At 44.8% G+C, this 26,398-nt stretch overlaps 1 protein-coding gene across 3 annotated transcripts in view; it reads right to left on the bottom strand.

Moving 5' to 3' along the window:
- The window catches only part of Thoc5 (THO complex subunit 5), a 34,240-nt gene extending 8,639 nt beyond the window's left edge, over positions 1–25,601 (bottom strand). Inside the window, exons 1-14 of one of the 3 annotated variants that reach the window (XM_021632731.2) lie at positions 25,487–25,601; positions 21,433–21,551; positions 20,404–20,547; positions 19,090–19,203; positions 18,856–18,953; positions 17,399–17,545; positions 13,369–13,483; positions 8,320–8,452; positions 7,594–7,629; positions 6,206–6,283; positions 4,765–4,805; positions 4,436–4,535; positions 3,676–3,784; positions 1,088–1,189 (exon numbers count right to left, since the gene is read on the bottom strand). In XM_021632731.2, coding sequence (XP_021488406.1) covers positions 1,088–1,189; positions 3,676–3,784; positions 4,436–4,535; positions 4,765–4,805; positions 6,206–6,283; positions 7,594–7,629; positions 8,320–8,452; positions 13,369–13,483; positions 17,399–17,545; positions 18,856–18,953; positions 19,090–19,203; positions 20,404–20,547; positions 21,433–21,528 — 1,313 coding nt within the window. In that variant the 5' untranslated portion in view covers positions 21,529–21,551; positions 25,487–25,601. Of the gene's footprint in view, positions 1–1,087; positions 1,190–3,675; positions 3,785–4,435; positions 4,536–4,764; positions 4,806–6,205; positions 6,284–7,593; positions 7,630–8,319; positions 8,453–13,368; positions 13,484–17,398; positions 17,546–18,855; positions 18,954–19,089; positions 19,204–20,403; positions 20,548–21,432; positions 21,552–25,198; positions 25,413–25,486 lie in introns of those variants that run through there. The other 2 variants (XM_060365583.1, XM_021632732.2) reach the window with 2 other exon arrangements.
- Positions 25,602–26,398: the final 797 nt, after the last annotated feature.

Below are 26,398 nucleotides of genomic sequence, written 5' to 3'. Positions count from 1 at the left end.
ATTGTATGAGTTGGGAATGAGCTCAGGAGCATGGCCTTCACACAAGGCCCTATGCTCAGTCCCTAGGACTGAATGGCCCCCAGATACGGCCCTCCCCGCATCCCAGTCCCATAAGCTGAAGCTCCCTTACTGCATAAGTTCCCTACTGGAATTACAACTCCAACATTTACTTCTTTTTGCCTTGAAACCTTTCCTTCATAAAGCGATTCTCAAACAACAGTGCACTGACCTCTTCACTAATCTACTCCCTTATAGCTTTTAAAATTTTGAATACTCAAGAGAATTAAAATGCATACATTTTATTGGGGTTTTTGTCTGTTTCTACTTTTATCTGCATGTATTTATGCTGAATTTATTCCCCTGCCATAACTTTTTTATTTCTTTAGAAATATCTTTCTTCTGTGCAAACTCCTCTCCTGGCTTTGGAACAATATTTTTCCCTTTCAAGTGAGGATCTTCTCAATATGGCAGGGGAGTCATGTACAGGTTAATATGCCAGGAGCTCTCTAAGTTCGTTGGCATCTGAGGTGCTTGGTTCACCGCAGAAGTCCAATGACTGGAGAATCTACATCTAAACCCTGCATTACACTCATTTGCAAGCATATGCAGCGAAACTTCAGCACTCTTTTGGCCACTGACCCTGTGTCCAGCGCCACTGTTTGGCCCAGCCGTACTACTGATTCCACCATTATACCCTACAAAGTGAACATGATGATTTGAACCTCTTGAGTTGTATCATTCTGTAGGGTTTTCTGGGTTAAGAGAGTATTGAACCATCTTCATGGGTCACCTCAGACTACTTCTGTACATTTTATTGTTGATACTGCCCCTGCCCCTTTTTTGTCAGTACTAGGGATCTTACCCAGCACACTACCACAGAGCCACATCCCTCACCCTGGAGTCCCTATATTTCCCACGTTTTCATCTTTCCACGATATTCCTTTGTCTTCTGCGCAAGAACAGGAAGATGTCTCCTCTAACCCCAATGTCCTCTGGGGAACCTCTGGCCCTAAAAGGTCATCAGCGTGGCCTGAACTACCAGATACAGACATAAAATCAAGGAAAGCTGGAAACCCTGTATACTCACCCAACTTTATCAAACTGATACTGATTGGCTGGATTTGGAGTTTTCTTTCCATGATCCCCTGGATATAAGCAGCTCAAGACCGAGTCAGGAGACAGTAAGTCTCTGCAGAAGAAAAGACTGCAGTGAGAATGCTGGCTAACACGGTGCCTCAAAGTGGACCTGGGCATTGGAGAGAGGTGATGTACCCTCAGCTCTTACCATGTCAACCACCATCTTTTTTTTTTTTTTAAGTCTTTATTTTGGAAACAAGTTTTCTCTGTGTAGTCCTGGCTGTTGTGAAACTCACTCTGTAGATCAGGCTGGCCTTGAACTTAGAGATCTACCTGTCTTTGCCTCCAAGTGCTGGGATTAAAGATATGTACCAACCACACCTGGCTCTACCACCCTCTTGCACTGAAGGTTTTCTGTGAGCCAAATCCTTCATGTGCTTCAAGCCCATGGACTCTCCCAACACTATGAAGCAGAAAGGATTATCATCCCATTTCTCAAGGTACAAACTCAAGGCTTTGAAAGGTGGGCCACTGAAGCTCGTGATGCCAGCAAGGCTGGAAGCCAAAGTTCACACTCTCTGATCAGAAAGAACAGCATTTTGTCTTTATTTTGTGTGCACTGTGGCACACTGAGGACAATTTTCAGTAGTCACTTCTTGTCCTCTATCTTACTACGGCAGGTCTCTCCTCCTTCCTGGTACAGTACACTCCTAGCAAGCTGGGCTGAGAAGCTTCTAGCTGATTGCCGAGCCCCAAACTCCCACCTCAATGGGATAACAGATGCAATCACCATCAGTGCCGGGAATTGAACGCAGGTCATCAGCCTTGCATCCCAAGTGCTTTTCCCGATAAGCCATCTCCCTGGTTCTTGAGAACCGAACTCTTTTGTATTTTGCTTTGTTTTGCTCTATTATCCCTTCCAGAATTATATAGTGGGGCTGAGATGATAACACTTTACCCAGTTGGTAAAGTGTTTGCTGCACAGCATAATAGCCTGAATTCAATGTCCATCATCCAAATAAAAATCCATGTAGAGCAGCACACAACTACAGTCCCTGAGGAGGTAGAGACAGAAGGAGCCCTGGCCTTTTGGCTAACCTGTCTAACTCAATCACAAACTCCAAGTTCAGTGAGACTTTGTTTCAAAAGTAAGGTGGAGAGTGACTGAGGAAGATACCTAACCTCTGGAACCTCTGACCTCCACACACATACACCTGAACATAAGCACACACACACATATACAAATTATCTGGAGGCCGGGCACTATTTTGGAGGAGCAAAGCCACATGAAGTTAGAAATAGAAATAGGGCCAGAAATAAGTACAACAATAACTTTACATGCACAATGAAATGTTTGTTTTCTGCAGAGCTGGACACTGAGCACAGGCCCTGGACACACTAGATGAGCACCACGCTTTGCAGCGATTTCTCTACACGGCACAAATGGACAGACAGAGTGTACATTTGTAGTGTATGGCGTAGCAATCTGACAAATTAACTCAAGGAGCAACGGCCAGAGTACTCGGCCTTTCTACCCCCTGAACCTACTTAGTCTTTTAGAGACACGATCTTACTCTGTATCTTAGCCTGGAATTCTACACAGCCTAGGCAGACCTTGAATCCAAGAAGCAGAAGGATCTCTGTGAGTTGGAAGCCAGCCTGGTCTACACAGCAAGTTCCAGACCAGCTAGGACTACACAGTGCCCTCCTCTCAAAGAAATACAACAAAACAAAAAACGGTCCTAGAACTGTTCAGTGAAGACCCTGGTGGATACGTGGAACTTAGAAGAAACAAGCTCTGGACTCCCTCTGCTGGGAACAAGGTTAACTGCACCTAGCATACCCTTCCGCAGCCCAACACTACCCCCTAAAGGCGGAAGAGGCATGAACAAAGTGCAGGCTCTAAGCACGGGGTCTAAGGCCAGGAACTCCTTTCATCTGGCGGAATAGAAGGGATAGGAAAAGCTCCACTCCACTAGGTACCAGACTGGAGCCTTTCTGAGCCTCGGTGTTCTTTCTCCAGCTGACAGCAGGACCAGGTCAGGCAGGCCCAGGAGTACAAGGTCAGAGCTGTGATCCCCTATGTGCAGGCCAGTTTACCCAGGTCGTTTCTGTCCTCTGTTCTTCCTAGTCTGGACTACAGGCCATGACTAGCAAGGTCAGGGGCTTGCAGGAGCTGCTGTGGCTGCCTGTTTACAGTCCTCCACTTCCCACCAAGTTAAGGACTTCCTGAGCTGGAAAGCAAAACCCTGCCACCTTGGGACACAAACAGAAGGGCCAAAATTTGTCAATTTGGTCATGTCTCCCACACTCATTCATGTATTTTACTACCTGCAAAAGGCCTGCGGCTCTGCCCGACACACTAAATATGCTGTTATCACTAGTTTTATCTGCTGTGTAGTAAGAGTTCTCACATACACAACTCAGAGAACACTTCTAAATCTCAGTGAATGTGAGGACTCCCACAGTGTGGGAACACAGTAACAGAAGTCAACATGGCAGAGGACCCTCTCTTAGCCAGCCAGAGGGAAGATGGAGAACAGGAGCTCTCCCCTCATCCCCGACCCATGCCCCATCCCCATAATGCCTTCCCCATACCCTGCACTGATGGGGGTGATGAGCTCCATGGCGGTTGTCACTTTGGCTTTCACGGTCATGATGTTGAGGTTCATGAGATAGTAGAAAGTCAGATGAAGCACACTGTTGTCTGGAGGATCAGGAAAAGAGCAGCGCATTTATGAATCAAGCACAGAGGCCAGGCGAGGTGGTGCATGTACTGAATCCCGGCACTTGGAAGGCAGAGGCAAGGAGATCTCTAAATTGAAGGCTACATAGCAAGTTCCGGGACAGACAGAAATACTATAGAGAGACCCTGTCTCAAAAGAATAATAAAAACAAAAACATCATTCCATGTAAAGTGAAAGTGGCCAGTGAGACAGTTCAGAGAGTAAAGGCACTGGCCACCTTAGTCTCAGCTCAATTCTTGAGACGCACATGGCACAAAGAATCAATTCCCACATGCTGTTCTTTGACTTCCACAAACCTGCTGCAGTGGTATGTGCGAACACACACACAATAAATAAATGTTAAAAAAAATTTTTAGGGGCTGGAGAGATGGCTCAAAGGTAGAGCAATGACTGCTCTTCCAGGGCATGCAGGCAGAATACTGTATAAATAATAAATAAATCTTCAATGGAACTAGAATTGGCTCTTTAAAAAAAAATTTTTTTTAAGGAGGAAAAACAGAAATAGAAGACTGAAATATTACAGGCAAAGAGTCTCTAGCTTACTGGACCCTTTGCATCAACAACTGACCAAGCTCTGAGGTACTAGGGGCATGAAGTGAATACAGTCAGACCTTTGCACTTCAGATCAATCAAGACTGACAGTGGGTGCCTTTTCAGCATCTCCTTGCGCTTGTCATCCAACTGAACCCCAAGTGTGGGTCGACGCCGCTTCTAGACAAAAGAAAGACCCAAGCATGAGTTATAGGAATTTCCCCTTCGCATCTCTCTAACTCTCAGAGCCTCGGCACAGCTGCATGGGACCTTTTGCCTCAGCTGCCCAGCTGCCTTGCTCCTGACCCAGCAGAACCTATTCTACCCTCCTCCTCTTGCTTTTAGGAGTGTGGCGCTTGAGAACATCAGCATGGCTCCATGACATTCCCACAGCAGAAACAGGGCTCACCGTGGTCTGCTCCTCCTCCGCATCAGAGTCGCTCTCATCATCTGAAGCCACACAGAGAAGGTAGAGAGAAGTGAGGTAACTGCAGAGGCTCCCTGATGACGAACCTCAAACACAGGGACTGAGGGGCCCACCCAGAGACGGTCCTTTGTCTGAGTTCCTTCAAATAAGTATTGAGTTAATTGGCTGCTTCTTACTTGGAATAGAAAACATAATGGAAAAAAAGAATGACTTAGAATCCCACCAGGTATATGTGTATATGCGTGCATGTGTGTGTGAACACAGGCCAGAGTTTGTACTCAGAATGCACCTATCAATCATCTCTCCATTTTATTTTTGTTTTTTTGAAACAGGGCCTATACACTTCTGACTGTCTTAGCTGGCCTCAAACTCACAGAGATCTATCTGCTTGCCTCTGCCTACTGAGTGCTGGATTAAAGGAAGGCACCACCATATCCAGGTTTTGCTTAATTATTTATTTTTGAGGCAGTCTTTCACAAAGCTGGATATTCCAGCTAGACTGGCTGGCCAGGCAGCTCCTGGGATCTACCTTTATCCACCCCCAGCACTGAAGTTAAAAGCATATACTATACTGTTTTGTTTTCAGGCAGGGTTTCTCTGTATAGCCTTGGCTGTCCTAGACTTTGTAGACCAGGCTGGCCTTGAACTCACAGAGATCCACCTGCCGCTGCCTCCCCAAGTGTTGGGATTACAGGTGTGTGTCACTGTGCTGTCATAGCCAGCTTTTTTTGATTGTGGGGATCGGGGGCCAGAACTCAGGCCTTCATGTTTGTGTAGCAAGCACTTAACCTACTGAGCCATGTCCCCACCTTCCAGACCTGGTTTTCAAGGGTCTTTTAAATGTCTTTCTATGGAGCATAAAGCTGTCTATTAGTAACTGGTTCTAAGAACAGCATAAATAACAATGGCCGCAGGTATAGAGGGTCGCTGCATGCAGAAGATAAGACTGTTTTTTCATGGAATCCACACAATGATTCTGATTCTATATGAGGAATTTATTTTCTTTTCTGGGGACAGTAGGGGCGTCTGAAACCGGGTCTCAGTATGTTACACTGGCTGCCCTGAAAGTTGCTGTTTTAACCAGTTTGGCTTTAAACCTATGGCAATGTTTCCTGCTGCAGCTGTCAAACTTCAGGGACCATCGTCATCAATCCATAATCAGTTTCCAGCTACCTTTTACAATGAGTCAAAAATGTTACCTGCTTCCTCAGGGTCAAGTGCTGGTGAGTACTAGTGAGTGGCAGGACTGAAATCCAAAGGCTGCATTTGGTGACTCTGGAAACTGAGTTCTCTTGGCCTATCCTAAAACTGACAATAAAGTCAAGCCTCCCGCTATACAGCATCAGGCCGGCTAGTTCTCAATGGACCAAGACCTTGGGAGTGATTTGGTATCCTTGGTGAGGTCTCCCATTTACCATGTTACCTTGGGAGTCCTCAGGGGGTTTGAAGAGAGCTTTGGCTTCATCCACGCTGCCTTCAATGGCCACAGACAACGTCTTATCTGGAGATGAGAAAAGGCCTATTGGAAAAGCTGCTGGGAGGTTGCTGCGTGCAAGCCGACTCAGCCCCTGGGCTTCTCCCTTCCCTGTCCCAGCTCTACTGGCTGAGTGTGAGGGCACCCTCTGTCCACACAGAGGAAGGAGACCGAAACTAAAGTCTTTTCTCTAGAGTTGCTAAGAACAAATAATCCAGAGCACGGCTTCCCAGGCAAGCATCCCTGAGACTGGTGGAACCCAGGACACCCCGCAGGACTCTCCCACCAGCTGTCCTAAGAAGCTCTCACCCAGAAGCTGGCACCATCCACACCCCAGAGATGACGGGTCACTTTCTGTAAAAAGTTCTGGATTCTGCATGTCACTAAGCACCTGAGCTGCCCTGGTCACTTCACTGGGCCGCGGAGAAGAGCAGGCAGGAACATGGATACTGCAAGCTTAGTCCCAGACCTTAATTCCTGTCCTATTCATTACTGAATTTGTGGTGTGGAAGGTAATCTTACTGACCCGAGGCTCAGTTTCTATATCTATTTAACATGTTGGGAAGCAGTAGCTGTTTTTCGAGTGGCAGGAGGTTGATGGACTAAGGGCTCCATTTTTAGCTACATTAGCTTTGAGGGTCAGAACTGTCGCACATGGTTAATATGCGTAAGGCTGTGGCTTTGATTCCCAGCCCACAAAACAGAGAAGTAACTACACTCTTGAGTCTCACACCATATGGGGCACACTGTTATTACGCCTACGTAGAGGAACTTAGTGCCCAGGCAGAAACAAACCCCACTCAGGAACGAGCAGAGCAGAGCCACTTCAGGCTCACTGGACTCAGCTTGGCTCTCAAGCACTCAGTGACAGTCTGCCCTGCTGTCCCATGAGCAGTCTCCATGCACGTCCTACTGCTGTGAGCAAATAAGCCACACTCTACTTCCTCTGCCCTTTTTCCTGACGGTACTGGGGGATGGAACCCAGGACGTAAGCTATACCCCAGCTCCTCCTTCTCTACCGTAAGTGTGGGAATGTCACAGAACCTCATGCCATTTGCCTAACTACACTGTAAAGAAAAAAGCCCCCCCCCAACTGCCAACTACTGCTTTATATCTGGAAACAATATACAAACCACCCCATTCCAACCAAGCAAGCAGGTCACCCCAAGTGAGCACTGGAGACTGTCTTGGGGTCGAGCTCACCGCCCACATGCGGGACAGTCACCTGCCACAGAGTCAAGCCCTCACTACAGCAGTCTTTTTAACACTTTGCTCTTAAATCTAAGAAAATACAAGTGGGAACAGCAGAACTTTAAACGCAAAAGAAAGTTACTCACCCTGTCTAGGGGGCTGGGAGGAGGATTTCATATGAGCTGATGATGGCAACGGAAGAGAACAAAGGGGAAGGAGAAGACGAGACGGACCAAGAAGACACAAGAAAAGACACAGTAATGTCTTGGTGCCATGGCTGGGACAAGGGCATGCACAGGAACAGTATATGTCTGCCTGATGCCGTGGGATAAGTTATGAACAGGAAGAAGAGTTTAGTGCTAAGTGAGAGCTGCACTGGGGCAGAGCAGAAAAACTTTTTAAAAACCTTAGCAGAGCCACAGGCTGTCCTGAGCAACTGCAGGTTCTTCCTCTCACTGGTAAGGCAACACAAGTCACGGAGGCTACTTCGAGCGTGCAAAAGACAGGGAGTGTTGCCCAGGACCTGAATTCTCCAAGCACCCCGCCCCAAAACACAACAGGAGAAAGAGATCTACCTGTCCAGTGTTTCTTGATGGAGTGAGCACTGAGAGCTACACAGGCCGCCTGGGCACTGTGCCTAAGAGCTGAACAGCCAGGCTCATGAAGATGCAAAGCTTTCATTCTGAAATGTCCATCACATTATTCAAGCCTCAGGCTAGCTGGCTTAGCAGCCACACTGAAGGTGCAAAGGGGAGGCAGCACCTGTCACCTGAGGGCTCTTTGGGCAGAGCCGGGGAACTATCTGAGGAAGGCAGTCCTTTCTCGCTAAGGCTTCTCCCATAGTCCCCTCCTTGCCCAGCCGCCATACTCACCACAAGCCTGCCCGTATGCAGTGGCCTGCACAAAGAGCACATAGAGGGGAGGTGGCAGGTGCCTGGCAGTCTCATACTGCTTGTGTGCCTGGTCGAACGGCATGAACAGGTATTCTTGCACTGGCAGGGAAGCCTGCAAGCAACAGAGGAAGTTTTTAGTCTACCCACAAAGCTGCTTTGTGACTGACTAGCTTTTTATCTTTATCTTGCTGAACTGGAGACTGAGACCAGAGCCTTGCGCATGTGAGGCAAACATTCTATTACTGAGCTCTGTCACAAAATAGTGACACATAACAAACCAGTGGAACTATGCTGAGACAAAAGCTCAAGATAAAAAAAAAAAAAATCAAATGCATTTTGTAACAGCAACAGAGTAAAAAAAGAAAATTATGTAAATGTGTCACTTGCACATTTCTAACATTATCAGAAAACATTAAGGGGCTGAGGTTGTGGCTTAGTCGCAAACAGAACAAGAAAGGGGCAGAGGGATTAAGGAAAGAGAAATGTATTATACTCAACATCACAAGTCTCTGATGAAATGAAAAACAAAACAAAAAACAGTGGGCCTGAGATGGGTTGGCAGGTAAAGGCACTTGCCACCAAGCCTGACCTGAGTTTGATCTCTGGAGCACTCATGGTGGAAGGAGAAAACTGATTCCTGCAAGCTGTCCTCTGACTTCCACCTTTGCGACGTGTATACAACACACAATAAACAAACAAACAAAAGTTTTAAAGGAAACTAAAGCCAAATGGGACCCTCCAGACTAGCTAAGACTAGGAGAAGCGGCAGTTTTAAGCACGGGCAGGGATCCTGAGGGATCTGAAGCTCCGTGGGTGCTCATGGAATATCTAGCAGTCTGCATGATCACTCCAGGAATGGGCTCAGAGGCTAGCAAAGCTAAATGCATGCACAGGAATCATCTACATGACCCAGCAGCTTTATTCCTAGGTATATATGCAATAGAAATGTGTACAAGTGAGGACCAAAAATCATGTATGACAATACTCAGAGCCACATTATTTATAACAGACCTGAACTGGGAACTTCTGAAATCAAGTTATTACAAAAAAAAAAAAAAACAAAAAAACTCTTGATACTCAGAGAAACACAGGTAAGTTTCAAAAACATACCACTGAGGAAAAAAAGCAATAAATAAAAAACAAACAAAAAACCCTGACGCAGAGTTAATGAGTCTATTTAAATACAGTTCAATCCAGAGAAAATCCAGTCTATGATGATAAAAGCCAAAATAACAGTTACTAAGGATGCAAAATAAGGTTACTATAGTGTCTGGGAGCTGGAAATAAGAGCAGCACGGGCTGGCTCATGCTGTTAACTCAGATGGCTCAGCATTAAGAGCACTGACTGCATTTCTATATGACCTGGGTTCTGTTTCCAGCACCCACATGGTGGCTCACACCCACCTGTAACTCCAGTGCCAGAAAAATCCAATCTTGTGACTTTTGAGGGTACCAGGCACATGTGGAACATATATGAGGCAAAACACTCATACACATAAAATTTTTAAAAATTAAGTTCTTTCTCTTGACTTGAGTGGTTACATAGATGCGTTCACGCAGTAAACAGTCATTCAGCTAGACATTTATGAGTTGAATACTTTCTGCATGTAAAGGTATTGGCATCAGTTTTTGGTGCTGGGGAATGCACCTAGTACTTCTGTATACTAAGCATGCAATCTACCACTGAAATGCATCCCAAGCGCCAAGAAATTAAGACTTTTTTTTTTTTCTTGACAGGTTTTCTCTGTGTAGCCTTGGCTGTCCTAGAACTCACTTTGTAGACCAGGCTGGCCTCAAAACTCACTGAGATCCGCCTGCTTCCGCCTCCCTGAATGCTGGGATTAAAGGCATATGCCACTATGCCTGCCTTAAAAATATGTTTAAATTTAAGCCAAGCGAGTATATCCCATGTTTGTCTTTCTCCTTCTGGGATATTTCACTCAGAATGATCTTTTCTAGATCCCACCATTTGCCTGCAAATTTCATGATTTCCTCCTTTTTGATTGCTGAGTAGTATTCCATTGTATAAAAATACCACAATTTCTGTACCCATTCCACCGTTGATGGACATCTGGGTTGTTTCCAGGTTCTGGCTATTACAAATAGAGCTGCTATAAACATGGTTGAGCAAGTGTCCTTTTTGTGTACTTGAACAAACTTTGGGTATATACCTAGCAGTGGTATAGCTGGCATGGGATATACTCACTTATATAGACCTGTAAGATATGATAAACATAATGAAATCTATACACCTAAAAAAGATAATCAATTGAGCGGACATGGGGTAAGATGATCAATCCTCGTTTAGAAAGACAGATGGGATGTGCACTGAACGTATGACAGGAGTCTACTGAGCGCATCTGAAAGACTCTAACTAGCAGTGTTTTCAAAGCAAAGACTCATGACCAAACCTTTGGCAGAGTACAGGGAATCATAAGAAAGAAGGGGAGTTAGTCTGATGGGGAAAGGATAGGAGCTCCACAAGGACCAAATATATCTGGGCACAGGGTCTTTTCTGAGACTGACATTCAACCAAGGACCATGTATGGATATAACCTAGAACCTCCACTCAGATGTAGCCTGTGGTAGCTCAGTAACCAATTGGTTTCCCAAAGTGAGGGTAACAAGGACTATTTCTAACAGGAACTCAATGACTGGCTCTTTGGTCTCCCCACCCCCGAAGGGAGGAGCAGTCCTGTTAGGCCACAGAGGAGGGCTTTGCAGCCAGTCCTGAAGATACCTGATAAAACAGGATCAGATGAATGGGGAGGAGGTCCCCCCTATCAGTGGACTTGGAAAGGGGCACGGTGGAGATGAGGGAGGGAGGGAGGGACTGGGAGGGAATGAGGGATCGGGACATGGCTGGGATACAGAGTTAATAAAATGTAACTGATAAAAATAAATAAATAAATAAATAAAAAGAAAAGAAAAAAAAATTTTAAGCCAAGCATGATGGTGTATACATTGAATCTTAGATTTTGGAAGGCAGGAGAATCTCTGTGAATTTGTGCTATGTAGAGAGACCCTGTCTCAAAAAATAATAATAATAATTTTTAATTTAAAATTTATTTTTCTTTTATGTACATGTATATTTTCTCAGCATTATATCTGCATACCATGCGCATGCCCAAAAAGGCCATAAGAAGAAGCACTGGAACTGGAGTTACAGATGATTGTGAGCTACCATGAGGACTCTGGAAATTGAACCAGGATCCTCTGGAAGAGCAGCCAGTGCTCTTAACCACTGAGCCGTCTTTTCTGTCATTTTCATTGTGATATTTTTTGGGATGCAGGTCTGGCTATGTTGGCCAGGATGGTCTCAACCTCATGATCCCAAGTAATCGCCCTTTTTAGTTGTTGGGACTACAAGCATATATACCCAGATTTTAATTTTTAAAGTGATTATATATATATATATGAAAGAAAAAGAAAGAAAAGAAAAAATATAGGAAGGAAAGAAAAAAAGATAAAAGGTATATTCAAATTTATTTTATAAAACAAAATCTCCTGGTTGGCAAGGTAACTGTTAATGGGTTTGGTGTGTATACAGCCTTTTTATCAAGCACACACAAAACTCACATACATATATAATCTCCATATAGACACACTACAAACCAAGGCACACAAATGAAACTGTACTATGATTGTTTCATGATACATCTTTCTTTCCTTTTTTTTTTTAAAAGAATTATTTCTTTATTTTTTATATGAGTGCTCTCTCTGTAGGTCACTTTGCATGCCAGAAGACAGCATCAGATCTCATTATAGATGGCTGTGAGCCACCATGTGGTGGCTGGGAACTGAACTCAGAATCTCTGGAAGGGCAGACAGTGCTCTTAATCAGTGAGCCATCTCTCCAGCCCATAATACATCTTTCTACCTAGTTACTCTCTGAGAGGTTTGTTCCTATGTTCTACATGGCCTATCAAGCAGTAAGGCAGCACTTCAGAGAATATATAGCAATGCAGAGGGCATGGAGTGTTGTACAAGAATCACTAATTCTCATTCTCTCTTCTCCCTCTCTTCCTTTCTCTGTTTATTTGAGACAGAATCTCACCATGTAGACCTCACTAGTTTGGAACTCCTATGCAGACTAGGCTGGCCTCAAGGCACATACCAGCACATACAGCTTCTTGATTGTTTTTGAGAAATAGTCTTGTTCTGTAGCCCAGGTTTCCTAGAGTCTGCTCTTTATTCAGGCCAGGCTGGCCTCAAACTAACAATCTTCCTGCCTCAATTTCCCACGTCCATCAACAGCCCAGCTCCATGTTCTTTTTTCTCCTATTATGAAGTTCTAATAGAAAAATACATTTTTACTGACAACTCTAATTCCATGCCTAGAACTTCCATGAAGGGAAGAAGTGCAGAGACAAGTCCTAGAAAAACACATTTATAATTTCTCTGGAATCCTACTGGTTCCTCCATATTAGCCATTTATCTTGCTTGAATCTGGCATCAGAAGCAAACAAAAACCAGGTCACATACACACATGCACATATGTGTGTATGTGTATATATGTGTGTGCATACATACATATATATGTGTGTATATATATATGTACATATATATATATACATATAAAGAGAGAAAGAGAAGGAGGGGGAGAGGGTAAGGAAGAGGGAGAGAGATTCTATGTAGGTAAAGTGGAAGCTTTTCAAACATGAGTCAAGTTATTTCAGAAAGCCATCTACTTTTCATCATCAGCCCCTGAGGTATTGAGTAGACCTAAGTAGATGTTTGCAGAAAGCAAGTTTAAGTGCCTAGAGACAGCAGGCTGGTGAGGAGCATGCAGGGAAGTCTTACCTGAAAGCTTTGACAAACAACAGTCCAGGCGCGTGAGTGTGAGTGTGTGCGTGTGCGTGTGCACGTGTGCGTAGGTTCCTGATGCGTGCGTGCTCGCGTGCACACGCTCCTGACCCAGTGGCCCAGTATTTCCCAGAAAAGCATCTCCACAGTGTAACCAGCTAAGGATGGTGGTGGGAAACGGGGTGTCTGCAGCTGGCCTGTGGTAAGGCAGAGCCCGCTCACCTGCATGATGCTGTTGAGGCGAGGCTGCAGGCTGCTCAGGTACTCCTTCTTCACCTCAATCTCCTTCAGGATCTTCTCCTTGTTGGAAAGACACTCTCGGTACTTCTCTGCCAGCCTAAAGGGCAGCCAGGGTACTGTCACCGACACCTTTGAAGGGATAGCTCAACATATCTGTTCACTCTCAGACCCTACTTTTAACAGCTATTGACAATTCTAATGACAGCCAGCACTTACTATGTGCCAAGCCCTTTTAGTGAGTTCCACACAGGCACTATCAAACTTAATAATTACATAAATCCTTGAATATATTAATGTAAACATTTTGTTACATTTATTTATTTTATGTGGGAGGCAGGAAGAGGGTACATGCATTATGGCATGCAGGGATCAAGCTCAAGTTGTCAGGCTTGGCAGTAATTATCCCCTGAGCTATCTCACTGGTCTTGCTTTATAACTTAGGCTGACTGACTTTGAACTCATGGCAATCTTCCCACATCAGCCTTCCAAGTGACAAGTGTATCACCATTCTCAGAGGACAGATACTTCTTTTTTCCTTTCTTTTCCCTTTTTTTTTTCTTTCTCATTTTGATATAGGGTCTCACTTATACATGTTAACTTCTGTCTTAGTTAGGATTTCTAGTGCTATGATAAAACAAGAGCAAAAAGCAACTTGGGGAGGAAAGATCTTACAACTGAGAAATCAGGGCAGGAACTCAAGGCAAGAACCTGGAGCCAGAACTGAAAAAGCCATGGAGGAATGCTGCTAGTTCCTTTTTCCTATTTTCTTATACACCAAGGACCATTTGCGCAGAGCTACCACTGCCCACAGTGGGCTGGGCCCTTCCACATCCATCATTAACCAAGAAAATGCTCCATGAGCTTGCCTAGAGGCCAACCTTCTGGAAGCATTTCTCAACTGAGCCTCCTTCCTCTCAGATGTCTCTAGCATGTGTCAAGTTGACAAAATATTCACCAGCACAACCTAGAATTCACTAGGCTAGCCTAGCCTTCCAAGTGGCTAGGATTACAGGCCTATACTACCAGTACTAGCAAGTAGATAATTTTTAAAAAGAAAGAAAAATTAGAGGACTTTTATAAAAATTCTTAAAACATTTATTTTAGTGTGCCTTTGTGAGCATGAGTACACATATGTATGCCGTGGAGGTCAGAAGACAGCTTGTGAAGTCAGCTCTCTCCCTCCACTGTGTGGATTCCAGGGACGGGACTTAGGTCCTCAGGTATGACGGCCAGTACTCTGACTCACCAGCCCAAACAAAGTTTGTTTCTGTGGGTATTGTCTTGATTAATGATGTGGGAAGGCCCAGCACACTGTGGGCAGTGTCAGCCCTGAGCTGGTGGTCCTGGGTGGTATAAGAAAGCAGCCTGAGCAAACCAAGGGAAGCAAGCCAGTAAACAGCATCCTCCATTGTCTCTGCTCCAGGTAAGGACTCCAGCTTCCTGCCTTGAGTTCCTGCCTGGGTTCCCTCAGTGATAGAATGTGACCTGAGGGTTGTAAGTGGAAATAAACCTTCTCCTTCCCAACTTGCTTCTGGTCATGGGGTTCTATCACAACAACAGAAACCCTAACTAAGACAAGCAACAAAGGTCCTTAGTCATTTAAGATGTCTCTCAGTTGGTAGAGGGCTTGCCTAGAACCCCACAAATCCAAATGTGATAGTGCATACCTAAATCCTAGCATTGGGTCATGCAGTAAGGAAGAGCAGAAGTTCACAGTCACCCTTGGCTATACTGAGTCTGGGCAAAGGCACACTTGCTCGGTAGCCTAACCCTGAGAACCCAGGAAGTCATGTAAAGGGAGGAGGAGAGAGCCAATTTCAAAGTTGTCCTCTTACTCCCACACACTCACGATGGCACATGCACCATGTGCATCAAGCACACACCACAATAAAAGGCCAAATTAAAAATAACATTAGGCCGGGCGTGACAGTGCACGCTTTTAATCCCAGCACTTGGGAGGCAGAGGCAGGCGGATCTCTGAGTTGAGGCCAGCCTGGTCTACCTGCTGGGTTCCAGGACAGCAAGGGCTACATAGAGAGACCATATCTCAAGCGCCCCCCACCCCAAATAGTGATCATTTAAAAGGAACAAAAAAATGGATTTAGTTCTCAGTTATTAAAATTTTTAAAGATTTTATTTTAAAATTGTGTGTGTGTGTATTGGGGGGTTATGTGTGCATGAGTGGAAGTGTTCAAGGAGGACAGACACTGGACCCCTGGAGCTAGAGTTATAGGTGGTTGTGCGCCACCTGAAAGTGGTGACAGGAACTAAAGTGGGGCCCTCTGGAAGAGCCAGTATGTGCTCTGACCCACGGAAGCCATCTCACCAGCCCCTCAGGTATTAAAATTTTAGAGGAAGAAAAATTACTTTGATGCCCACAACTGTAGGATGCCTGCAGTTCCAAACACTGGGAGACTGAGGCAAGATGTCTTGAGCAGTAGATTGTGGGCAATCTAGGAAATATAGAAAAATCTGGTCTTTAGACATTGGATATTGAACAATCCTGAGATTGTTAAAACTATGGGGACTTTTAGAGATGGACTGAATATATTTGCATTCTGAAATGGCCATGATCCTGTGATAACAAGAGGTAGTATATGGTCTAAAAGAGATATGCCTAGTGTCATCTTGACAAATGGCAGGGTTGCAATGGTTAATGCTGGTCCTACTCACTAAGATCTATAATCACCCATGAGGCAAGCAAGACAATTCAGCAAGTAAAAGTGCTAGCTGCTCAAGCCTGATGATCTGAGTTCAAGTCCCAAAACCCACAGCACAAGAAACGAAATAACTCTCCAAAGCTGACCTCCACATGTGTGAGCACCCTCCCATCCCCCACACCTAGATGATCTTCCTAGAATACAATCCATCGAGTAAAAGTGATTAAGTTAACTGAGGGTAACAAAGATGGACACAGCTCAGCAGTTAACACCTGCTGCTCTTACAGAAGACTGGGGTTCAGCTTCTGATACCTACCCCTTTAGGCAGCTCACAACCATCACACATAACTAGTTCTAGAAGATCTGATCTGAAGCCATCTTTTGGCCTCTGCTGGTACCTGTAAGCATGTGGTATACACACACAATCTATGAAATCTCTAAAAGCAGGCAGCACCACTCCCTGGGCCCCAGTCTCACTACATGAAAAGGAGAACGCTTGGAAGCACAAATGTTCAGTGTGCTCTTCCTGACTGGGAACACACAGTGACCAGCTGCCATGAGCCCAAATAAGCCCTTTTCCTCTCAGGCTGCTTTTGTTAGGGCATTTCGTCACAGTAACAAGGAAAGTAACTAACACAGCTAGTAACCACCAAATGGGTTTCACTGTGACATTTTCATAGATATCATGTCTTGTTACCCCTAACTGCTTTCCCCCATGCCCCTCCCCATTTCTACTTTCTATATAATTTTGTGTGAGTGAGAGAGAGAATGTGTGTGTGTGTGTGTGTGTGTGTGTGTGTGTGTGTGTGTGTGTGTGGCTGTACTCATCCATGCATGCACACGTACAGAGCAGAGGTCAGGCCGACTGTCTTTCTCTACGACTTTCCGCCTAGTCTTTGAGGCAGAGCTCATTGACCCTGGAGCTCCCGGCTGGGTCGGCTGACTAGGAACCTCGTGGGATCTGCTCGTCTCTGCACCCCGGACTCACACCACTTCACCCAGCCTTCTCCCATGCACTTGGGAGCCAAATTCAGGTCCAAAACCTTGCACAGCAGTGCTTTACCTACTGCATCATCTTCCAGTGCAGCCCTCACCCCCTTGTGGTGCTGGGAATTGAGCCAAGAGCCTCACATGTGTTGGGCAAACATTCTACCACTGAGCCACATGCCATCATCTCCAACTTTGTATTGACAACTTTGACAGTCATTAGCCTGATCAATCAAGTTTGAAGAATCCAGTGTGAATTAATAAGAAAGTGAGATTTGGTCTTGGAGACTATTTGGTCTAATACTGGGTCATGACCAGGCACTGTCACTGCTCGGTTAACGAGGTTAGGAAGGAGGAAGGACTACCTTTTCCGTTGTTCCAGCTCCCAGTCCAAACGGGCCAAGGTCTGTTGGTGAGGGTCTCCCATGGTGATTTCAGCCTTGCTGATGCTTGGTGGAGCCTCTGTATAAAATTCCTCTAAACTGACCAAATCAATCTCTTCATGCTTTGACCTATAAACAAAACCTAAGTTATCAGGCAGCCATTTTCAGGACCCCTTTAGTGGGGGCAGTTCTTCCATTTATGCCTATGCAGCCCAAGCCTACAGATACTTGAGATTCTGGAATTCTTTCTCAGAAAATGCTCAATGACAGGCTTTTCAGTGTGATGACAGGTTATTAGTGACATACCATAAAATCATTTGTCTAATCTGCCAAACCTATTTATCCACAAATTAACTGAAGGATTGAGAAGGATAGAAAGATGCTTAATGAATTTACAAATGTCTCCTTGCTGAACAGGAAACTATTTGCTAAGACACTGAATCCCTGCAGCCTAGGCTCATGCTATCGTGCTGGGTTAATGTACTAAGTGCTCAGGCCATGGCCAAATAGATAGTATACTATATAGGTAGATAGATACTATCTGTTATATATAGATAGATACCATATGTTAATAAGCAGCTACACATGTTGGCCTCCCCTCACACAGTTCTTAGGAGATGGAGCTTTATCTCCATTTTAAACCTAATACTTATTACTACATAACTTACTTGTACTTTACTCTTTTCCCATTTTTATTTTCTTCCTTTTTTTGTTTGCATTTTAAAACTATTGTTTCTGTTTTTTTCAAGGTGGTTTTCTTTATGTGGCCTTGCTGTCCTGGAACTCACTATGTAGACCAAGCTGGCCTTAAACTCAAAGATCTGCCTGCCTCTGCCTCCCAAGTGCTGGGATTAAAGGCGTGTGCCACCACCACCGGCTCCTTTTCCACTTTTCAAATGTGCCCAAGTTCATATAGCTAGTGAGAGGCAGAGCCCGGATGTTAACTCCAGAGCCCATGAGTCTTCTTTGTGGCCACCTACCTGAGTTCCATTATGTTCTGACTTTGCCAACTTCCATCTAAGCAATGATTATAGTGTAGGGCATCACATTCCTTCATGTTGTTTTTATACATTTTTAACTGTCACAGTTTCAAAAATAGCACTGGAGAGGGAGATGCAGACCAAGAGGTACATTATGTTTTCAATGCGGCAAGTAGGTACTGGTATTCTATGGCGTAGTAGGTGAATATAATAACGATACATGTTGAGGAGAAGAAAAAAAAAAAAACAACTGCTTTTAACAAGTGCTGAACTCAAAACTCAGAAGGGGCAGAGAGGCTTCCATGGTTCTTTGTGTAGTTTGAAATGACTGCTTGAGGTTCTCCACTCAAAGTTGTCTACTGATCCTTCCCCCAAATCCTGCCATCTTCTAAGCTGAGCCAGGTAGGAACCAGCATTACCACGGACTAGTATGTCCAAGCCCTGTCCTCCCGAACTCACTTGAACTCCAGACATTTGGTGATCTCCTTCTGGAGGTGCATCACTTCGTAGAGCAGGTTCTGGAGCTGCAGGTGGTAGGCATCAACTTTCTGCTTGGCCTGAGGGGAAGATGAAGTAAGCAGGGAAATCGGGGGCAGGAATGAGCATCAGTGAAGTCAGAGAAGGGGCAAAGGGCTAGTTAAGAAGGGGACAGAGAGGAGGGGCGAGAGTCAGGTTATGAACTTTCAGCTCTACCTCGTGGGTCTGGTCTCTTCCTTTCTTTAACCTGATATGGGCTAATCGGTTGAGCTTCTTCAGAGTCATGAAATGCACACAGCTCTGGATCCTTCGTTCTTCTATTTCAATGGCCTGTGCACAAAGAAAACAGAAAAGACCACTAACATAGCTCAGGTCCGTTCAAACCCTAGCTACCAAGCCATCCCCATCCAGGCCATAAGCAGAGTCTAAAGGGAGCTTGGAACCATGAGAAATGTCATAAAAGAAATGGAAGAAAAAGGCCAAGCATGATGGTACACTAAGGGCTTTAATCCCAGCAATGAGAAGGCAGAAACAAGAGTTCAATGCCAGCCTGGTCTACAGAAAGTTAAGGCCAGCAGGGGTTACATAGTCTCAAAAAGAAAGAAAAAAGCAAGAGAGAGAAAGAGACGAAGGGAGGAATAGAGGGAGGGAGAGAGGGACAGAGGAAGAGAGGAAGGGAGGGAGGGAGGGAAGAAGGGAATCCTGACTATATTAAAAAAAAATAAAAGAAACTGGGCAAAAACCAAAAAACAAACAAAGAAAAAAAAAGAATTTCCACTTGGACAGAAGTAACAGGAACAGAAAATAAAACAAGCACAACCAGCTGACGTAATACCTACATCTACAGACCTCACAGAGGCCTCCGAACAGCACTGCCACCCCATAATAATACCTATATCTACAGACCTCACAGAGACCTCCACACAACAGTGTCATCCCATAATAATAACTACGTCTACAGCCTCACAGAGGCCTCCACACAACAATGCCATCCCATGAAACTTGGCCTCTACCAATACTTTAAATGACAGTAACAAAAGCATAGCTATAAAACTTGGTTATAATAATAGAGATCTAGAATGTAAGAATCTCAACAATATTGTCAGCATACATGAAAATATGTAAGACTGATGACAAAAAGTGAATTCTTCCTTAACTCACATGTCTAGTTTTTAGATATAGTTTAGTTTTATGCCTGCCTGATTAATTCATTTAACATCCATGATAATTTCATTTGGGGCTCTATGATTTATTTGCACATACTTCTCAACACTTTGCAAAATGCCTGATGGGTAAAAAATATGAAATCAATAATATCAAATTGCAGTCACAGAAGAAGTTACCTTGTACTTTTTGATCAGTATAATGGGAGACTGGGCTGTTACAACAAATTCTCACAAATCAACAGGCAGGTCTCTGAGCTTCCAGACCCCAAACTCTCATCATGGCTGGGCTAGAGGACAAGACCAGGAAGGGCCTAGTGACCGCAAAAGGAGCCCAGCTGTGCAGACACACCAGATTTCTCCTTACCACATCCTTGCTGCCCTTGCTCTTCAGGTCCTGGATCTCAGCCATCAACCTTTGTAGCTCCTGGCAAGTGTACTTGTACAACTCATAGTCTCTGCCAGGGTCCCGCAGGTCAACCTCAGCTTCCTCACTGTAGTACTTGCCTTCCTGTGGACCCAACAAGAGAGGTCTTAGGTAGAGGGTGAAGGGCTCCCTGCAGGATCAGGAACAGTAAAATGACAACTTTCATTATGTCAGAGCATTACAATTGCAAGTGTACGGCCAGTCTGGTCTACACAATGATTCCAGGCCAACTAGGATGGACACAGAACACACATACAAAAAAGGATTTAAAAACACTACTAGCCAGGCATTGGGGCATAGTCCCATAACTGCAGTGCTAAGGCCATTTCTGTAATTGCAGGTGGGACAATATTGACTTCCAGCCAGTTTGGACTATAGTACAAAACAGACAAACTAACAAGCTATGATCAGTGCCGAAAGAGAAAAATCTCCACATTAATCTGGATTTCCTAAAACTAAGGGAAAAAAAAACCCTGTTGTTTTCCTTTTCCCTTTATTCTTTCCATAAATTCCCATTTATGTGTATCAGAATTTATTTTGAGGGTCTGGAGTAATAGTGCAGTGATTAAGAGAAACAGATATAAAGGAACAGAAGATCCTGCTGGTGACAAGAGTTCCAGAGCCACAGAAGTCCTATGGGCACATGATTCTGGTACCAAGGATGAAATTCTGGTACCAAGGATGAAAGCTCTAAGCTGTGCAGTCAGTGCAAACCTTGGGAGCATAGGCAAGCTGGGAACAGCATGCTGGAACATGCTCTCTGTGCAGGTCCCAATCATATTCAGTGGGCTTGCCCCTGATGTGAGCATCATCTTTTGTCAAGTCATGGGAATGCGATTATCTGGTTTAGTATGGGCAACCAGAAGTGTGTCTCTGGTGCACGCGACCCTGAGCTCCTGCATATGCGTAGGAAGTTATTGGACTACAGTCTGCAGTTTTCCAGCAGCACAAAGCCCTGGCTGATCTCACCTGCTCAGTGTCAGATCGATTCCGTTTCCCTTCGCTTGGAGTTCCATCACTTCGGATCACTTTGGGTTTCCGCTTTTTGCTAGATTCTGATGACATTGTTGTTCTTCCAGGTCAGAGAGCTGTTAAGAAGAAAAAGCTTTTACAGATTTCCCAGAGTGGGATGGAGAGAAGACTCAGAGGTTAAGAGCACTGGTTGCTCTTCCAGGGGACCTGAGTTCAATTCCCAGCAACCACATGGTGGCTCCCAACCATCTATAATGAATCTGCTGCCCTGTTCTGGTATACAAGCAGAATATTGTATATGTAATACATAAATAAATAAATCTTAATAAAAAAAAAAATTCCCAGAGGAGCTGGAGAGATGGCTCAGTGGTTAGGAACACTTGTTGCTTTCCAAAGAACCCAGGTTTGACTCCCAGCCACCATCTGACAGAGTTCAAAACCATCTAGAACTACAGTTCTAAGGCAACTGATGCCCTCTGACCTCTGCAAGTACCAAGTACACACGTGGTGCGTATACATATACACATATATACGTATATACATGTATACATACACATGTAGTCAAAACACACATATACTTAAATTTTTTAAAATATATTGTATAAAAATTTAAAAGAATTAGTAAAGGTTGTTCGGGTTTTTTTGTTTTGTTTTATTTTTAAGAGAGAAAAGGCCAGGCATAGTAGCTCATGCCTTTAATCCCAGTACTTGGGAGGCAGAGGCAGGTGGATCTCTATGTTAAAGTCCAGCATGATTTTCAGAGAAAGTTCCAGGGCAGCCAGAGTTAAACAGAGAAACCCCGTCCCAAAAAACCAAAAATAAATAAATAAATAAAAAGAGAGAGAAAGAAAGGCTGGAGAAATAGCTAGGTAGTTAAGAGAGCTTGTTGCTCTTCCAGAAGAGCAGGCTTCCATTCCCAGCAGCCACATAGCAGTTCACAACTGTCTATAACTCTAGGTCCAGGGGATCCTATTCCCTCACACAGATATACATGCAGGTAAAACACCAAAGCATATAAAAGTAAAAGAAATAAGAGAAAAGAAAAAAAAAAAAGAAATGCCAAATTCTCAGCAAACTCTTAGCCAAACTTAACTAAAAGGGAGAAGACTAAATTAATTGATGTTATAAATAAAAATAAGATGTCACATGGATACTAATAAAATTCTGAGGCTCATTAGGGAACACTTTAAAAGACAAGAAAAAAAAATTCCCCAGAAATAGGGGTTGGAAAGAAGGCTCAATAGTTAAAAGCATGTTCTGTTTTGCAATGAACCTGAGTTCAGTTCCCAGCACCCATGTTGGGTAGCTCAAAATCCTAATAAAAGTAAATAAAGCTTTAATAGTTTAAAGAATTAAACTGGGCATGCTTAATCTCTGCACACCTTTAATCTCAGCAATCAAGAGGCAGAAGTAGGCAGATCTCTGAGGCCACATAGTGAGTTCCAGGACAGCTAGGGCTATATAAAGATACCCTGTCTTAAAAGAAAACAAAACAAATCAGGTGCGGTGGTGCACGCCTGTGATCCCAGTACTCCGGAAGACAGAGACAGGCAGCCTAATCTACAAAGTGAGTCCAGGACAGACAGGGCTACACAGAGAAACCTTGTCCTGGGGGGCAGGGAATGACAAAACAAAACAAATCATGACTGTGAGCTCTGCTCTTACTCGTGAGCCTGTCAAAGCACTTCATAAATTTAGATTTAATTCTTGTCTGGTGTATAACCCTATCCTCAATACTACTGACTGGGTGGTAGACTTTGATTTAAGCACTTTATGGATATGCTCTCACTTCAGTATTATACAAAACCACTCAGGTAAGAACCACCACCATCTCACAGATGAGAAAACTACGGCTTTGAAAGGTGATACTTTTCCTAAGCTGCACAGCTAGTATGGGCCCATCTGGTCCAGTACTTATGACAACCACAATATTGTATCGCCCAGTCTCACCAGCATCCCTACAGCCTCCCTGTTTGGCTCTAATATCTAAATAAAGAACAGCCAGGCACGGCAGCACATGCCTTCAATCTCAGCACTAGGGCGACAGAGGTAGGACTGAAGAGTTTCAGGGCAACCAAGGCTACAAAATGAGACCCTGAATCAAAAAACCCAACAACACAAAAAGCAAAACCACGTAAGAACAAAGCCTACATTTTATTGGGCTCTACTTTTCAGAGTCCTCACAGCTTCCCAAGGTGGGTAGTTTTTGTCCCTTTATTCATCACCAACACTTCTGGAAGAAGCCAACAGTGTTTTGTGGGAGACCTGATTTGGAACCTCCATTGTATTGATTTATAGGTCTGGGTCCCTCAACAAACCACCTCATTTCTGCTTCCTCACAAATTAAATGAACAGTGGTCCTGGGCTTGTAGGGGTACAGAACGCACAGCACTGCAGGTGATGAATGCGATCTGGGATGGCGGCTGACCGACCCTGCATTATGCTAAACACCTGAAAGCAGAGTTAATTTGCCTTGTCTTCTTTCTGGACAAGTCTGTGTAGCTCATACTGGTTTCAAACTGGAGACCTTTCTGCCTGAGCCTTATCAGTGCTGAGATTACAGGTGTGGGTCACCATGCTGTGCTATCCCTTTTCAACTTAAAAAAAAAAAAATCTGGCCAGGTATAATGGTGCATGCCTTTAATCCCAGCACGTGGGGAGTGGAGAGCAGAGGCAGGTGGACTTTTGTGGGGTTGAGGACAGCCTAGTCCGCAAAAAAGTCACCAAGAAAAAAAATTTGATTGCCTCAAGTACACCCAGTTTCCTAGTTTGTTATGAACACTTTACAAATGGCAAGGTTCTTGGAAGAAATGGATTCTCTCTCAGAGCCTTAGACAAGGAAACCAAGGCAGAATAGTTATTAATAACTATCTGTTTTCATTATATTATGTATATTATGCAACTCTATCATAAGACAAGTGCAACCAGTGTCCTGTTTATGGTACACAGATCTCAAGTTTTTACCAAAGTAAGTTTAAGTTTAAAAAAAAAAAAAGAGTGTGCAGCGGATGGTGGTGGCGCACACCTTTAGTTCCAGCACTCGGGAGGCAGAGGCAGGTGGATCTCTGTGAGTCCAGGACTGCATAAACTGTGTGTGGTGGGTCATGCCTGCAAGAAAACATTTCAGATGTAGGGCCTGGAAGATGAGACATTCAAGATTATCTTTTGCTGCATAGTGTGTTCAAGATCAACACGGGGTACATAATAAAATCCTGTCTCTAAGGAAAAAGAAAAAAAAAAAAAAGGATGGGCAGATGGGCTGAGACAGGCATAGTGGTACACATCAGTAATCACAGCACTTGATGACTGAGGCCCAAGGATCTTCGTGAACGTGAAACCAACCCGGACTGCAGGAGGCGCTACCGGCCAGGCTAGACTGTAGTGACTGCATTTAAAATCTTCATTAAAACAGAGCAGATGGTACCTCTTCCTACTGTCCAGGCCCTTTGCTGTATAACTTAAGAAAGAAAAATCCTTCCTTCTTTTTCTTAAACATCAAGATAAGCAAAGTATTTAGCGAGGCAGCTAAACTAAGTCAGGGCAGATAGCTAGGAAACAGAGGAGACATTAAAAAGAAAAGCCCAGCCTCACTCCCCTAACGTCCACACTTGGCGCTCTCAGCCTTTATGCTACAGCAATAATGCACTAATCCTTCTTCGCTACGACTCCCTACAGTCTTACGCGGCGCGTTAATAAGTGAAGGGAGCGCCTGCCTGGCAGGGGCCTCAGGCGGCTGCCAGTGACAATCAAGTGGCGGGCTCACCTGGCGAGGGTGGCACCGGACACCTGGGAAATGCCAACAGCCTCGCCGGGGCGTTTCCCACACACACGGGTGGATTATCATTGTCACTACTACTATACACTGCTGCTGCCCCAGCAGCGCCCAAAGCTGCTGCCCCGGTCCATTCGGAGGAGAACAGCCACCAGCCCTGGGGACCCCGACAGGCGAGGCCCCTAGCCCGGGAGCACGCGTGGTGTCATCTGCACCGCAAACCCCGTGCACCCCGCGCTGACCAGCAGCCCCAGCCGGCAGCCCTCCGCCCTCGCTCACCACAATGGTCCTCACGCCTTCCAGTCAAGCAGCTACTTCCGGCTCGCGACCATAGAGAAGCGGAAGGAAAGAGCTACTGGCCGGAAGTGAGACACAAAAGCCAGATGCAGCTTGGGAAGCAAGGAAGGGGCGTGTCTCAGCTGAGCAACCGGTTTTTCTTTTTCTTTTTTTCCCTCTCTGTTTATTCCTGGCTGTCCTGGAACTCGCTTCGTAGACCAGGATGGCCTTGAACTCGGATAGATCCGCCATCTTCTGCCTCCCAAGTGCTGGGATTAAAGACGTGGGCAACCTTTCTGGGAAACTGCGGCCGGCCATGTGGACCAAGAATCTGTACTTCATTCCTTCAACCTGCGTGTAAAGCAAAGAGCCCTCCGCCGAGTCACTTGAATGAACTCGTGGTAGCCTCAAGAACTTACAAGTGTCGCTGTGATATAATTTGGACCTTCGTGGATTTGCCTCCTGACTTTGTGTCCGAGGCTGGGGCTCATTACACATATAGCCTAGAACGCTATATGTGTATCAGGCTGGTCTAGAATTCACTGAGATCCGCCTGCCTTGGCCTCACTGGAATTAAAGGCTGGTGTCAAGGCGCCCAGCCCTAACTTGACTTCTTAATACTATCAGAGGCACTGCACCAGAAAAAGCAGGGAAATAATCAACTTGTTTCTTGCTTCACACAAGTGCGTTTCTCCATTAGGCATGATTTTCCCCAAGACAAAAATCGCTACTCTAATATAGTCATTGAAAGCTTCAGGTATTTCCCATCCCTAGTATTTCTGGAGTAAATCCTACTTGTTTGGGGCTTGGAATATGTATAGTGAGTACTGGGCTTCGCAGAAACCTCATGTTTTTGCCCTGGAATGAAGATGTCCTCCCTAAGAGATCAAGGCCACAGTACCCGGCAGCCAAATG

Source organism: Meriones unguiculatus, chromosome 12 (genome assembly GCF_030254825.1).
Source record: "Meriones unguiculatus strain TT.TT164.6M chromosome 12, Bangor_MerUng_6.1, whole genome shotgun sequence".
In the NCBI taxonomy this organism is placed as follows: Eukaryota; Metazoa; Chordata; class Mammalia; order Rodentia; family Muridae; genus Meriones; species Meriones unguiculatus.
Note: the sequence above shows the minus strand (reverse complement) of the source record. Positions and strands in the feature narration are given on the sequence as shown.